General features: G+C 39.2%; 1 protein-coding gene across 1 annotated transcript in view; it reads left to right on the top strand.

The window, feature by feature from the left end:
- Nucleotides 1-16,777, top strand: part of FAT4 (FAT atypical cadherin 4) — a 242,442-nt gene that overhangs the window by 205,967 nt on the left and 19,698 nt on the right. The window contains exons 11-15 of the mRNA XM_075929867.2: nt 4,333-4,640; nt 11,290-11,375; nt 13,347-13,526; nt 15,219-15,343; nt 16,262-16,479. Of these exons, the coding sequence (XP_075785982.2) occupies nt 4,333-4,640; nt 11,290-11,375; nt 13,347-13,526; nt 15,219-15,343; nt 16,262-16,479 (917 nt within the window). The remainder of the gene's footprint in view (nt 1-4,332; nt 4,641-11,289; nt 11,376-13,346; nt 13,527-15,218; nt 15,344-16,261; nt 16,480-16,777) is intronic.

Genomic DNA, 16,777 nt, shown 5'->3' with positions numbered 1-16,777 from the left:
GAAATCTATCACAGGCCATGAAATATGGTCTCTTCCCATGAAATCTGCTCTTTCATGTGCTTTTACCCTATACTATACAGAATTCACTGGGGAGATTGGTGGGTCCTGACCCAACAGGGATTTGGATGACCAGAGAGTGGCAGCTGTTGGCCAGGCACCCAGATCTGAAGGTAGCATCCTGCTAGCACAATGCAGAAATAGGGTAGTGATACCATGTCATGCCTTCCATCCTGGTGCCTTCCTGGCCAGTAGCCACCACTCTTCAGCTGTGCGGCTCTAAAGGCAGTTCTGCCATGAGCAGCAGTGCAGAATAGTAGCAGTAACACAGTCCTCTCTACAATAACTTTGAAACTCTCCACAACACTGTTTTTGGGCCAGGACCTCCACAACAGCATTCTGAAATTTAAATAGCTGAAATCTTGACATTTACCATGTTTAAAATCCTATGAATGTGAAATTGATCAAAGTGGACCATGAATTTGGTAGGATCCTAGTTTTAGTAGGTGTAAAGATTTCAAATCGTGTATTGTAAATTCCACAGCCAGTTTCTGTTGGTCCACATACTAGCAATTAACACACACACACACAAAGATATCCTATTCTGTTTACTAGGTCTAAAAGGGGAATTTCTGATGAATGTCAGTATTCTTACAAAGTAATCACATTTGCATTCACAATTCAGAACTATGCAGGAATTGATTCAACAAACGTAATTGACTCAGCCTGTTCATGGGCAATATAATCCCCGATAATACGGCACCTTTAGGACCCAGAGAGTGCCGGATTATCAACTGTGCCGGACCATCGGAAGGTGGGGCTATAAGGGATCTGGGGTGGAGTGGGGGAGATGCACCCATCAGCGCTGCGGGACCAACCCAGCAGCACCCCAGCTGCTCTGCCCCAGACTTCTGCAAGTCAGCCGCTGCTGAAACTGACCAGCGGCTGACTCGGGGAAGCCTGGGGCAGAGCAGCTACAATTGTCCGGCTGCCCGGAGCACTTTCGGGTTCCAGATGGTGCTGGACCATCAGGAGTGCCCGACCATTGGATGCCGGACCACTGGAGTTTTACTGTACTAAGTGTGGCATTTATTTTTATAATTATTAGACCTTCCTAAAAAAATATTAGAAAAGCCGTGGAAAGATTGAAACATATTATCAATCCACAGTAATCTTGGTGCATTCTGTTTATTGTTTGCTTTGTTCCTAGACATAAATTCTAAGAATAAAACCAAAAATTCTTCGAGCCCTTGCTTATGTTCATTCCATATTAGGTATGTGTGCTCCTCACTTGTATCAGTGCCAGAAGATTTTCCCTCAGCAGCATCTATAGGGAACTGGCTCTGGTGCCTTCTTGAGTGCCACTGACATGGTGCAATATAAGTGGCATCATCAGTTTTCCCTACCCTCATTCTTTTCTTGCCACCAGTTAGGGTGCATGGAACATCTGCTGCTTCAGGTAGTGTTTGTTCTCCATCCTTGTGATCTTGTAGATTAGTTATGTACAGTTAAAAGTTTAGCTAGTTACCCTTGCAGTAGTTTAGAGTTTTAATTAGTCCTGAACGGGACTCATCTGGGAAATGGGGCATGCTCAGGTCCCCAGGCTTTGAGCCCATAAGTGAATTCCATGGATCCCCCACCCAGTTATCTTAGCTGCTTGAGTGTAAGGCACATGAGCGACAAGTGTATCTGCAAGTCCATCAAGCCCAGAATTAAAAAGGAGCATGATAACAGGTTCCTGATGGAGGCAGCACTCACTCCAGCACTGAAGCAAAGGTCTGACTCAGCATCTAGCACGGCAGCATTGGTGCGGAGTGCCCCACTGATGCTGTCTGCGAGCCAGCTCTAATTTCCATCTATGGCTCTGACTAAGAAGCCAAGACAGACTGTAAGGGGTTGATCTGCTGCTCTCCAAAAAGGAAAAGACAGGGCTTGGGAGAGGGAAGATTTATGGTGGGCAGCTCAACACCCTGTCAGGAAGCTGGATCCCTGCTCGTGTTGAGCAGTGAAGCCCAGTGAACCCCAGACATTGCTTGCGAATCCAGATAGCAATGCGGGCATAATATGGAATGGACATGAGCAAGTGAAGCTTAGTGTCGGTGCTTTTACAGCTTGAGCTCTTGCTGTAAGTGGTCTAAGTGCCATTACACTTAGGTGAACCACAATAGGTGTGTGGATTACACAAGCACTTGAAGAAGAGAGACAGTTACCTTTTCCCACTATTGTTATTCTTCAAGATGTGTTGCTCCTGTCCATTCTATGATTCGCTCTCCTTCTGCACTGAATCTTGACTTTCTGGCAAGAAGGAACTGACCCGGGGGAAGCTGGCAGTGCCACTTCAGAGGGTGTCAACGCTGGTCCCCTGTGGATACTGCTTACTGCTGAGGGAAAATTTTCCAGCACCAGCACACATGACGAGCATATATGCTTACTATAGAATGGATATGAGCAACACATCTTGAAGAACACCAGTTACAGAAAAAGGTAACTTCTTTCATATACTCCTATCAATATTTTAATAATCATTTGAAGTTAATTATTATTAATGTCTACTAGGAATTGAGCACTCACTAATGATACAAAACATAAAGGCTAACTTCAGGGATCTTGGTACAGTCACGCAAGACTTAGGTCTGAGCTCAGAGCCATTGTGAATTGTTTTTGTTCATGCTGAAAAGAATGATGTTAAATAAAACAAATTACAGTATACAGAAAAAGAAAAGCTGACCCCCCCCCAAAAAAAAATATTTTAAAAGGCAGCCAAAAAGAGTAACCCTATCTTAGAAAAATGTTTCTCAGAACAAATATTTTCACTGTTTTGGTGTGTGAACTATCATGGGTTTTGGACTTTGTAATGTTTATCCTATTTTATATCATTTTTCTCAGAGAGACTCATTTTCTATATCTATAATCAGATTTCATTATAAATGTATCTAACTTTCAGAGATTAAGAGAAACAAAAAATGTAATTACACAGTTCAGTGACAGTTGGAAAGAAAGGGATGGAGGGCACATACATATTCACATTAAATAAAACAAAATTAAATAAAATTCAGATTAAACCTCAACTGGAGTATTGTGTCCTGTTCTGGGCACCACATTTCAAGAACGATGTGGAAAGACTGGACAAGGTCCAGAGAAGAGGAACAAGAATGATTAAAGGTCTAGAAAGCATGACCTATGAGGTAAGACTGAAAGAACTGGGCTTCTTTAGTTTAGCAAAGAGAAGACTGGGAGTAGACATGATAGCAGTTATCAGGTATCTGAAAGGGTGTTTTAAGGAGGAGGGAGAAAAATTGTTTTCCTTGGGTTCTGAGAATAGGACAAGAAGCAATGGGCTTAAATTTCAGCAAGGGAGGTTTAGATTGGACATTGGGAAAAACTTCCTGTCAGGGTGGTTAAACAAAGGCATTGCAAAATCTCCATCACTGGAGATATTTAAGAGCAGGTTAGACAGACACCTGTCAGGGATGATCTAGACAGTGTTTGGTCCTGCCGTGAGGGGAGGAGACTGAACTCGATGACCTCTTGAGGTCCCTTCCAGTTCTATTATTCTATGATTATACTGAGAAACTAGGTTGTAACAAATTAAAAATAAGCACATCCTCCTGGACAAGGCTTAGTATATTTTAAGTTTATTATGGACTTGAACTCTAAGGACTAATAGATAATGTATAGCCAAATTCAAGAAGAAATGAAATAATCAAAGTTTAATAAGATGCATTCCACCTTGGCTTGAATTTCTCTTCACATTATTTGACACAAGTCCACAAATATTTGTGGGGAAAATTCTTTGGCTCAGCATTGCAGTAACAATAAAAGCCAGTTTAAAAACTAAATGGAAAAAGAACAAGCACAAATAAATACAAACACAGCATTGGAGGGAGTGCGGGGGAGAGGAGAAGAATGAAGCTGTATCAATTAGTTAGCTATAAATTACTCTCAGGTTATACAAGTGAAATGGGAAACAAAATGGGAAGCGAAAATCTAGATGTAAATGTTCAGTAACAAATCTGTCCCCATATCTGAACTAAAATAAAGTATGTCCATTGACATCTATATTTGCCACAATCTAACTGCAAAAGTCTTTTCAAAACACCTCTAGATGTTAACAAAAGTATACATTTCTTTTTTCGAGTTGTCTATAATTTAATTTTTAGTTTTGAACTGTATGTATTTTAACAACACTATTGATTTGTGACTTTTTAAGAAGATTTTTAAGAAACTTCATGTTATAAACACATCTAAAAGCACTGAACTACCTGCTTTATGTCATGGCCTTTGATTAAATGGGATAAAAACAATTCAATAATAGACATATTTTTCCATTTATAGGTGTCTTTGGAAATCATTGTGAATTGAATAGTTATGGATTTGAAGAGTTGTCCTATATGGAGTTTCCCAGTATGGATCCGAACAACAATTATATTTATATAAAGTTTGCAACCATCAAAAGTAATGCTTTACTGCTGTATAACTATGACAACCAGACTGGAGAACGGGCAGAATTCCTGGCTCTGGAAATAACAGAAGAAAGACTGAGATTCTCCTACAATCTTGGCAGTGGCACATATAAACTTACCACAACGAAGGAAGTGTCTGATGGCCAGTTTCACACTGTTATTGCCCGGAGGGCTGGAATGGTAAGAAATGCTGCACTGAGAATTAAGTAGAAGTTCATTCAGTTCCAAGTCACTTTGGCTTTCATGTAAGCACAAATCAGCAGAAAACCTGGTAAAGTAGTATTCATTAGTTTTACCTCCAGCTTTTGAAAAATATTCTAATTTGTATCTTGTCCAAATTGCAAGAAGAATTATAATGGCTTGCTCATAATTAAAAAAGAACAATCTAAATGTGAAAAAAATGGGAACAAGAATACTTAATGAGCTAAAGAGCTATCCAGAAGATTAACTACTGAAGACATTGGGAAGATTAATTAACTGCTTCAGACAATGGGGAAGAGTATTAGTGAAGACTAATTATCAAGTGATATAGGAAGATTATTAGTAAATCTAAGTAGATCTAATGATACTAGAGTAGACCTTAAGGCTATGTGTACACAGCAGCATCATTTCAGAATAACGTCAGTGATTCCAAAATAATGCAGTGTGCGTCTACACAGCAAGCCCATTGTTTTGAAATAAATTCAATATAATGGGCTTCTTACTCTGACTCCTGTAAACCTCACAGTTTGAGGAGTAAGGGAAGTCGGGGGAAGAGTGCTCTGTTTTGAAATAACTGCTGTGTAGACAGTGCCAATAGTCCAAATAATCTATTTTGACTAAAGCTACACAGTTAACATAGCTGAAGTTGTGTAGCTTATTTCGAGTTTAGCCCTGCTGTATAGATATGCCCTAAGAGTGTGAAAGTAGGTGCTACATGATTATATAGTTACAGTACAAATGTGCCAATTTTCTGGAATCTTGGGATTCTATTAGCTTCTTACATTTTTATGGATGTTACGAAACTTGCCTGCTTCCAATCTTTTTCTTTTGTAGATTAAACAGATGATTTTTTTCCAAGCCATTCATGATTTTTAAAACAAACATTTTTCAATGGAAGGAAAGCCTATGCAATGAATCAGGAAGAGAAGAACTGCCCCAAAATCTATGCTGTTACATGGTTGTCTTATATATGGTGCTCTGTACTTTTCTACACTGGGTTTTTTTTCCCAATGGATTTTTTTCTCTGTCCTCCTCTCTTTACAGTAATCTCCTAAGCAGTGTTCCCTCCAGGCCTGAAATTAAAGTCAGTCCATGAGGACAATAGATGGTTGGGGTGCTAAGTTTTGTTTTGCATGTCAGGCAGTAGGGGGATGAGGGAACAGCTGTTCAACACAGCATGGCCCTTTCTAAATCTCACAGTTTTCCTATAGTTAGATGTTGCAAACATCAATGCTTCCTGATTACAGCACTACTGTATCATTAAAGAGTGTTCCCATTCTCAGTGAGCCTTACTAAAAAGACACAGCATAGACTCAGTGGGGCCAATAGTAGTTCAACCACTGAGCCAGTCATACTGCTACTATAGGAGGGTATGTCTACACTACCACCCTAATTCGAACTAGGGTGGTAATGTAGGCAACCGGAGTTGCAAATGAAGTCTGGGATTTGAATTTCCCGGGCTTCATTTGCATCTCACCGGACGCCGCCATTTTTAAATGTCCGCTAGGTAGGACTAGGTAGTTCAGACTACCGAGGAGTAACGGTACGAGGAGTAACGGTAGTTTGGACTAGGAAGCCTAGTCTGTACTACCTTGTCCGTGCCGCATGTAGCTGCACGGCACGGAGTCCGCACTAGCGAACATTTAAAAATGGCGTCATTTAAAAATGACGGTGAAATTCAAATCCCGGGCTTCATTTGCAACTCCGGTTGCCTACATTACCACCCTAGTTTGAACTAGGGTGGTAGTGTAGACATACCCGGAGTGATGTACCTCAAAATTAGCAGGGAGGGGTGTCCAAGAATACACATATCCAAAGAACATCTATGCATCTATGATTCTGCACAATGGAAAGGCTCTGCCATCAGATCTTTTCTCTGAGAGGAATCGGAGCCTGTGGCTCTTCATGTTTATTTTCAACTCAGAGTTGCTGATTCAATTTTTTCACTTTCATGCATGTCTTTCTGCTACGGTGGATAATTTGTCCCTATTTTTTTCTTTTATTTGTGTTTGTAGAGATGTTATCTTCTATGTGTTTCTGAAGGATAATTACATAAGTGAATACTATGTTGTCTTGGCACATATTAATTTTAGATATTTAATGCATTAGGGTCTCAATTTTCAAATATGAATTCTGAACCAGACACCTAGGTGTTGATTTATTTATCCAAGTATGGTATGAATTATATCAACTAAATTGACTCAGTCCATACATGCTTAAATAAAGATATGTGTGCCTAACTATGGATATATAAGTTTAAATGTATAATAAACAAGCAAGAAAGAACAAAAAAACTATAATTAGGTCTATAAAATGATCTCTACTATATATGAAAAGTATATATTTTTTAGAGAATTACCTTTGTAAATGCTTAAAATTGAAAGCAAGTCTCAAAAAGGCTTGATTTTGGTACTTATTTTATGTCTTTAAATCTTTCTTAACCATGTCAGCTGTTTACAAACACAAGATGTGAAAAGAATCACTTTTGTCTTAAGTATTTCTGCTGTAGGAAAAAATATCTCCCACATGTCAAAAATGTATAAAATAACCTCCCTACAGGATTTCAAATCTGTCATTTCCTATAGAGCTATGGGATTTCATCGGAAACTGGTAAAATCATTAAGTTGTCAGTTTTGAGATATTACAGAGTGACAGGATAGAAACTTTCATAACTTGAAGAAGTAACTGTAGAGTATTGCTAAAGTAACAACAAGGAGCATTTGACTAATGTTAGAAAATAAATCGTCTGAACTCTGGTCCAAGCAAAATATGGTCCTAAAGATCCAGCCCTTCAAATGGACTGGTAGCTCATCCTTCTTCAGAATGTTTACCATTGTAAATTAGTGGTAATTACATGTATTAGCTTGGAAAATACAAAATTTGACCTTTCAGTTTTGTAGTTAATGTGCACTTAAAATATGTATAAATGTGATACCATATAAACTAGCCAACTAATTTTATGTGCTCTATGAACTGTTTCATTTACACTTAATGCTCTTCTGGCTTATGCTTCTCAAGAGGGATAGGTTGTTCATTACATATGGAAAGAAATGCAAGATAAGCTTCCATTTTAAAAATAAAATAGAGGAAAGAAATACATTATTTGGACTCACTATAGGAAGAGATTGAAATTTGAGAACCATGATTACAGTATGATGTTTCAGTTTGTGGTGTGTATTTGGAAATGGAATGGGAGATTTTGTAAGATTTTTAGCCACATATTAATGTTAGTTATGAGAACTTAATTTTAGGAAAAAATGTCAATATAGTACACAAGAATAACATAGTGGGATTCATTTGGCTCATTTAATGGACATTAGATGAGATTGTAAGTGAAGATCTTATAAATATAACACCATATCTTATTTAACACTGGAGTTACTAAAACCGATTGATCTAGGTGACTTCATTGTCTGTGCAGAAGTTGGCTCTGCTGGATCTTCTCCAGATATCATTGCTTCCACAATGATCCATGGAGTATCTCACAGAGTTGCTGATTGCACCTGTTTTATTGATTCACCTAAGAAAGCTAATGGAACAAGACCTTTCTGAGGTGGCTCAGAGGAAGAATGTCCAGAGTACAGTTGACAGACCACTTCATTGATAGCTACATTAAAATAGCACATTGTAATGATCTTTTATCAGTGATAAGGTGGCTTCCCATACATCCAATTCATAGGTCACTGATATACAAAGTGATTTACAACAAATGAAGCATGAAAATAGCTAGATAATGTAAGTCTCAGACTGTCTGAAAATATTGCATCATTATGTTACTTATATGGTAAACTTGGGTATGACTTCATAAGAGAAGATTGCATTCTGAAACGTCTGCCTCAAAACTAACCCTTTTATTACTCTTGGGGGTATTTTTTATTAAAACAGAAGTTTCAGAATGCAGTCTTCTCTTATGAAGTCATACCCAAGTTTACCATATTAGTAACATAATCATAGGCGGCGAGTTATATGAGCTCGTGGTGCCCATGCTCCAGGAATATTTAGAGCCAGGGGCCCTGCTCCACCAATATTTGAAGCTTGGTCTCTCCATCAGCCCTGCCTGGAGTGGGCCCCTTCCCCCCCCCCCCGGCCCCAGAGCGCATGCGCGGGCATGCTGAAATGCCGTGCAACAGCTGAGGGTGGAGATGCCCGGGCGTGGCGTGATGTCACGGCCCGGAACTTTAAAACTGCACGACCCATCTCCAGGCCCAGCAAGTGGTCTGGAGCCCCAGAAGCAGCTGGGGCCTGATCACAGACTCCAGCGCTGCAAACTGGAAGGAAAAAGGTAGGGTAGGGTAGGGTGGGGGGAAAATAAGGGGAAGGGGTGGGAGAGGAAGGGGCTTGTGCTGAGGGGAAGGGAGCAGGTCAGGAGAAGAAGGGGGAAGGTACCAAGGGACAGGATGGAGGAGAGACAAATGCCAGGTGTAGTTCCCAGGTGTCCAGTATTTACCCGGACAGTCTGGTATTTTCGCTTCCTGTCCAGTAAAAAAATTCAGAGAATACTGGACACCTGAGATGTCCGGTATCCTCTGATTTTTTCCCTGGCCAGGAGGCAAAAATGTCGGGCACTTGGCAACCCTACAAACACTCAGCGCCTGGCCTCCCCCCTCCCCGAACCTCCTCCAGCCCCCAACACTCCCAGCTCCCCAACCCCAGCTGGCACAAAATGGCTGCTGGCCAAAAGACCTAGGGGAAGCAATGCTTCCCCTGGGTCTTAGTGCTCAACTTCTCCCCTGTTCCCTGTTTTTTTTTTTTTTTTTTTTTTTTGTGCTCAACAACATTGGTCTCTCCCCCCCCCCTTTCCTTTTTTTTCCTTCAACAGAATTTTTTCCCAGTGTTTTTTTTTTTTTTTGGTGGGAGGGGGGGTTGATATTTTTGTTTCAACCATCTGGAAACCATAGCCAGGTGGCCAAGTGGAGACTGAGGAAAAGGGCAGGAGGGGAGGTGTCAGTGGGAGGGGGGGACAGGGTGATGCTGGGAGAGGAGAGGGTAAGGGCACTGGGGGCTAAATGGGGAGGGGGAGGTGCTGGGAGAAGGCTTGAAAGAAGGGATGGGCATGAGGAAAGCGGGGATGGAGCAAGTCATGTGTGAGGGCACAGGGGCATGAGACAAACGGGGGACAGTTAGTGGGTGAGGGGGTGGGCATCAGGGGAAAAGAGGGCAAAGGGGGCAGGGGTAGTGAGGGAAGGGGGGCACCAGGAGCATGCAGAGGAAAGGGAAGGTGCAGGTGCCAGGGGATTCTGGGGGTGAAGCAGAAGGGCAGACACCTGCAGGGGAGGGACCAGCGCCAGAGGAGAGAGGCAGGGAAAGTGTGCAGAGGGAGGTGTTAGGAGAGGGGATGAGGAGGGGTGGCTCACATGACCAGAGTGGGGCTACTGGAGGAGTGGACACCGGGGGGAGAGAAGGGCTGGTGGAGGGGGGCAGGTCTCAGGAGGTCTGAGGGCAGTGAGAAGGGCAGGAGTCCGAATCAGGACAGCAGAGGAGGGTGAGGTGTTGGGGGGCAGCAGGCACCAGGGGAACTGATGGAGCAAGAGGAGGAGACATAGCAGCAGAGGGAAAGGGTAGAGGTTTATAAGATATTTATTAATAACTTGGGTGCCACAGTGGCACATCCAAACAAGCCACATGAACTCAGTACTCGTGCACAACACAAAATTCATTCTGCTCATGGGAGAAAGTCTTAGAGGGAACACTTCCCCCAGCCTCTCCGCCCCTGAGTTAATGTCACACACAGTGGGTTAATGCAATTGCAAGATAGTTGCATGAGGGGGGTTTGGTGGGGGCCAAATTAATTGCTATTGGTAGGAGGATGGTGGAAAAGTTTTTAGAGAGGGGACTTTACTTCTGGTCATGTGTCCATCAGAGAAAACATTAAGAACATTCCCACTTCGTCACAATAGGTACAACAAAATATAATATAATATATTTGATGCACAATGGAATCCACAATGGGTTCGTTCCATGCTTATGCTACTATGGTGTTTGTGTGGATAACCTAAGAAAAAAGGCTGCAAATATAAAAAAAGGTGAAATATGTATATTTCAATATATATTGAATATTAAATATAATATATTGAAGCGGGCGAGTGCTGCTTCTGACTTTCCATTTTTACATTATTTAATAAAATATATATGGGCTTACCGAGGGGAGGGGAGAGGGGCGGAATAGACCCATTCTGGGCACCACCAAAAATTATGCAAACCTGCCGCCCCTAAACATAATGATGCCTTCTATCTAAAAATCACAAAGTACTTTATAGATGCTTAATGAATACACGTGTGCATGCAAAACATACAGGCCTGCATGTTGAAGGTGCAAACACCTATGTCTGCTTTCATACTTCTGCATACCCTTTCAGTAGTTTAAATCCTATGGCAATACCCGTTTTAGGTTTTCTATATGCAGTGGCGAGTGCTGTAGCCATATGAGTTTTGTAATACTTGATGGCATCTGTGAGGTGTAGGAATAGGTGTGTACGGGTTTGTGAATGTACAAGGGAAGAAAATCTGGTACAACGTGACTAACTAAATGCTTGGATTTTTTTATATTTAATAATATTAAAAAGTGGTGAAAATCGGATTGGATAGTCAGTCCTTATAATATTAAGTACATTTTTGTGTTCCTTTTCAGGCAGCATCCTTGACAGTGGACTCCTGTTCCGAGGATCAGGAACCAGGCTATTGTACTGTTAGTAATATGGCTGTTTCCGCGGACTGGTAAAGAATATTTCAATTTGTCCTTTGTTGTAAAACGAAGAAGTAAAAATTAATTCTTTATGAGAAGGTGAATTTAATAATTTCTCTGTCAGGCTAGCAACTGGAATGGGGGCTTGTGCCTTTAGGCATACCCCACTATAAGGCGTGTTTGAATAAACTGTACTCCAGCATGATTGGACTGAGGAGTGATTCTTCTTTCTGAGGCAGAATTCTCCCCCTTCCTCCTTCTCGATCCAGGATATAGTAATTTTCAGATGGCCTATAGCCCAGCAAAATAAAACACTGCACCCCTGCTCCTACTGTGGTCCAGCCCAGTTGTACTGGCTGATGCCGTGTAGGAGGAGAAAGAGTGGAGCCACAATTGCCAGATCCCCATATCTGGGGAAAAGTAGCAGACATACCTGGGCAGCCTGAAAAGTGGTATAATGAGGGTGCTTATTTCTCTTCATTCACCATTGTCAAAATTCACAATCTAGCCCAAATTAATTATCAAATCAGAATATCAGACTGTCAGAATCACTGATGCTTTAAAACACAAAAGAAAACTTTAGCTAATCAAAAGCTACATACTGATGATGACATTCAAGAATTAAAAACCTTGTACTCACGAATCAGATATCTTCCGACTGGATAATAAACAGAATTTGGTCATAATCTAAGCAAACTAAAATGTGCCTTTTGGGAACAGTGAAGTCAGCAATTCTCATTCTGCACCAATATCCATCAGGTTTTTATGTTTCTAGCCTGCGGGATTGGAGATGTTCCTGTTGGGCAGGATGAGTTTCACAGTATTTCAGAAGTAGGATGATTAGAATATAGTTTTGTCCCAGGATAAATCTCTCTCATTATATAACAAAAATGACCTTGTTTTAATTCCATTTAGCCATCACTCTATGTGTGGAACTTCTGTTACAGTCCAGCCAAGATGTGCATATAGAGCTGTCACACAATTAGGCTTATACGGTGAAATCCTGACACCACTGAAGTCAGAAGCAATGCTCTCTTTGACTTCACTGGGAACAGGAATTCATACCACCATTTTTAAAAAATGTTTTAAGTTTAGTTCAGCAACCTACTACTCTGTCCTTTTCTAACCCGATTATCTTAGAATATTTGAAATTCTGCAGTGGCTAGTGATAGAAATTTTCCTTAGCTAAGCCTCCTATGCATTTTATTTTACAGCCCTCCCCCCTATTTAGCTGAATAAATATAGGAATACATACCCAAATTCATAATCAAGCAGTTAAGCTCCTAAATGTCACTCTGATGCTGTTTAACTTTACTTTTTACTTTTTATGAACACAGTATCTCCCAGATGATTGCTACATGCTGAGCCTAAGTAACTATTCTCAATTTTTTCCATGTATTTGGAATAATATCCAAATATCTTTGTTGTTATTTGCAGTTTTCACTCTTAGTGTGGGGCAGGGAAGAAATGGCTTGTATGTATCTCATTTTAAAGGAGTGTTGTGAGGATTAATTAGTTAACATTTTAAATACAAATTTAAAATAAAAAGTGCTGTATTAATGCTAAGTATTCTTAATATTATTACAGTTTTCTCACCATTAATCTGGCTCACTTTTAATTTTGCCCTCTGGCTATGGCTTCCCACTAACAAAGCAGTTGATTGCCTCATATAATAGTGGCTCCTACTTACAATTAAATATGAACCCTAAGTCAAATATTTATTCATTACTGACTCAAGAAAAACTTTCCATCAAGTTAAAGGAGATTTGCTTGAGTGAAAATTGAACAAAAACTTGAAGTTTAGTCCCATTATAATTATTGTTTCAGAGGTGGTTTTAATTAGTGCTGATTTGTCACTGTATGCAATAATTCTGTGATTGTAAAAATGAAACTATGGAAATTGAACTGTAGAAATTAAATATCTTAGAAGATATGAAAGTTATTCTATTAACACCAATTTATGTGCTGATATTAATGCATCAATTCTTCTGCTTCTCTTCTAGGACTCTTGATGTACAACCAAATCGAGTAACTGTTGGTGGCATCAGATCTCTAGAGCCAATACTTCAAAGGAGAGGACAAGTGGAAAGTCATGATTTTGTGGGTTGTATAATGGAGTTTGCAGTCAATGGCCGTCCTCTGGAACCTAGCCAGGCTTTGGCGGCTCAAGGAATCTTAGATCGGTATGTCAGCTATATACAGTATCAGATAATATATATAATAAAGGAAAGTAACATGAGAGTAAAATGTTAATGCAAATGTTTATTAATATTAATATGTAATATACTATCAAATGTAAAAGATGAAGGAAGAATCTGAATTTGGAAATAAGATTATACAGAAATCAAAATGTACAGAAACAAAATACCAATATTCCGCAAAGAGGCAACAGTGCATTTATATTACTATTTGTTACTTTTGTTGCCCGGCAGTCTCAAATAAAGTAACTCTTTTTTAAAAATTCCATGTAAATTCCACTGGGATTTGACTATATTGGTATGGTTTCCTAATCTTCCCTTTCTTCTGTTTATCCCAAATGTCTGTTTTCTACTTTCTCTGTCAAATATCTCTGGATTTCACCCACACCATGTCCTTTGTGAGCACCGTTTTGGAAATGATTGATTAACTGAATCAGTTGTTTTTTGCCATCTTACTGTTTGAAATTATAATTATAGAAACTATATGGTTTGCAAGCCTACAGTTGCCAGTTCATCTTTTCCCTTTTCCCTTTCCAAACTTATTGTTATTTCTTATGGCATGAGACTTCCTGAACTTCTGTAGCTGAAGATGTTAACTTCAATAACATTCTCCTAGAAAATAGCATCTTGGGACATATCAGTGAAAGTAAAAAGTATCTTTGAATTTTATATCTTCCACCATCCATGGCTTCTGCCTGCCAATCAGTTTTCCTTTAGTACAGGAAAAGCAAAACAGTTTAATAGTGAACGATGGCTCCAGGTTTTCCTTGGAGAATTGCTTGGCAAATTCATAATAAAACTATTCTACCTTCCTTTTTTAAAAAGTTATTATCTAAGAAAATATTGATGTGTCTTCAGACTCTTTAAATGATTATAAACATTGTATTCATCTGCTTAAAATTTTAGCTGTTCCTCTTTCTTCAGTCTTGTGCAGTACCAGTTCTAAAAACATCTCAACTACTTTTAACAGTCTTAGGCAAAGACTACATTACTCATTTATATCTAACAATACCAGTATCAATTAAAGCATATTACACAGTAGTTCCTTTCCCCATTCCTGTTTCAGCTTATATATACAGTAGGAATATTGCAGAGCTTTTTTGTATGGCATTGTTAGACCAAGAATATGTATAAGCAAAGAATGACACCGAAAGCAGGTTAAGGGAAAGACCAGAGTACAACTCGAAGTCCTGGAATGAAATGCGATAATTTTCATTGTTTTTATTGTGTGACCCAAATACAAGACTGCCATAAAGATATTGTATAGGTTTGAGGAGAGTAGTTTTTTTAGAAGTATGTTGTTTTTTAAGACATACACAAATGCTGATATATATGTATATGGATATTTTTTGCAAATTATACCACTTAATATTTAATGTGTAGGAATATAAGCATTTATGTTTTCCTCCTCATTTCCTCTGAAGTCTTCTGTCTTTTTTTAATTCTGTTACAACTTGGCTCTGAAAACTGGGAACTGTTTAGATGTATCATATTTCTTCGGTGCTGAGCATTGACACTGTTACTTTTTACTACTTTACAAGAGGCTTTAAATAATTCATTCTTGTGGGTTGGGGAGAAAGGTGTGGTGTCACTTAAACACATGTGACTCTATCCAACAGGCTTATTTTGTTTGCTTAGAGTACGTATTCCAGTGACTACTCTTTTGATTTGTTTTAGATGCCCTAGATTAGAAGGAGCTTGTGCCATAAGCCCTTGCCAACACGGTGGCACCTGTGTTGATTATTGGTCATGGCAACAATGTCATTGCAAAGATGGATTCACTGGGAAACACTGTGAAAAATGTATGTAGAAGGCTTAATTATCCTTCTGTTTAATCTACAGTTAATCACACAGTTTAAACAAGTGCAATTGGTTTCATGTTTTGATGCAATTAACCATTTTTAAATTATGAAAATGTGTCATACTTGCATTCACTGTTACAATAATTATGAACAAAAGGGACACATTGACTTTGTGCCCTATCATCACTTTGAATATGGTAGAAAAACACTTCAAATAAGAATGAACACACACACACACACACATAAATGTAAAAACAAACAAGAGGAGCATAATTATGTCTACAGTTATTAATTTTAAAATAAATAGCTCTGCGTAATACTATTAGGATTGCATAGTATAGCATCCTTCTTAATTTGTATTCAGATTTAATATATTTTTGTGATTGCTCTATGAAAACTATTTAATTCTGTTTTTTTACTCTTTTTTTTACATAGTCTATTATCGTATTGCTTATTTATATGCTGCTGATGTGCTATCTAACAAAAGAGTTTTGTTGCATTTCTAGGAGGATTTTCAGGGTTATGCTGTATATTCAATATTATATATTATTTTTATACCAGCCTAAGGTGGGCTAAATGTATTACAGAATAAATAGAATATTGTTCCTGCCCTGAGGAGCATATAGTTTGGTTTTGTCCTAAGGACACCATCCAGAGTAAAGGGAAGAAGGAGCGTACCAAGAAAAGAATTATAACTCACAGAGCCAAAATTCCTTTCTTGTTTTCCCCTGGCTCCCAGGATATTTAAAATTTACTCCTACTCTACACTAGCAGTCAGATAACTCTCTCTTCTCTCTGTCTCAGCTGCAGTGGCCAAAAAGTATAAAGATGTGGCCAACGATTCACACATTCATTTTTCTTACCCCACAGAATAATTAGATAAAACATACTCAGTACTTCCTCCTATATTTATCCTAGATATTACTGCCGATACTGCCTTATCATTTGAAGGCAAAGGACGCCTTGACTACCACATGAGCCGAAATAAGAAACGAGAGTACATGATGAAATATGGCACTAGAGGTGCTATTTGGGAGCCTCTGAACGTAAACCATTTGGAAGTGAAATTCAGGACAAGGAGTGAGAATGGAATTTTAATTCATATCCAGGAAAACAGCAATTACACTACTGTGAAGGTAGGATTAACACTAATGCTGACTTGATTTGATGGGACTGCCTGCTGTGTAGTGATCTAAATCACTTCTTCTGTTGCCCTTGTCTTTTTCTTTATAAAATATTACAGCTTTGACTAATACTGGGCGCTATTCCAGTATCTTTCATCTTCTCAACCATTGTTATTTTATTTTCTATTATTTTCAAGCTATCAGAAGGTCTTAGTGGTGTGGTTTCTAATCAGTTTTGTCTAGACTCCAGATAATGTCTACTTTAAGGCCAGCAGGATTATTTGTTGCCATATTTGTTAACACCACTAAA

Source organism: Pelodiscus sinensis, chromosome 4, assembly GCF_052426305.1.
Source record: "Pelodiscus sinensis isolate ZL-2025 chromosome 4, ASM5242630v1, whole genome shotgun sequence".
Classification (NCBI taxonomy): Eukaryota; Metazoa; Chordata; order Testudines; family Trionychidae; genus Pelodiscus; species Pelodiscus sinensis.
The sequence above is the reverse complement of the archived record's forward strand: the minus strand, read 5'-3'. Positions and strand labels throughout refer to the sequence as shown.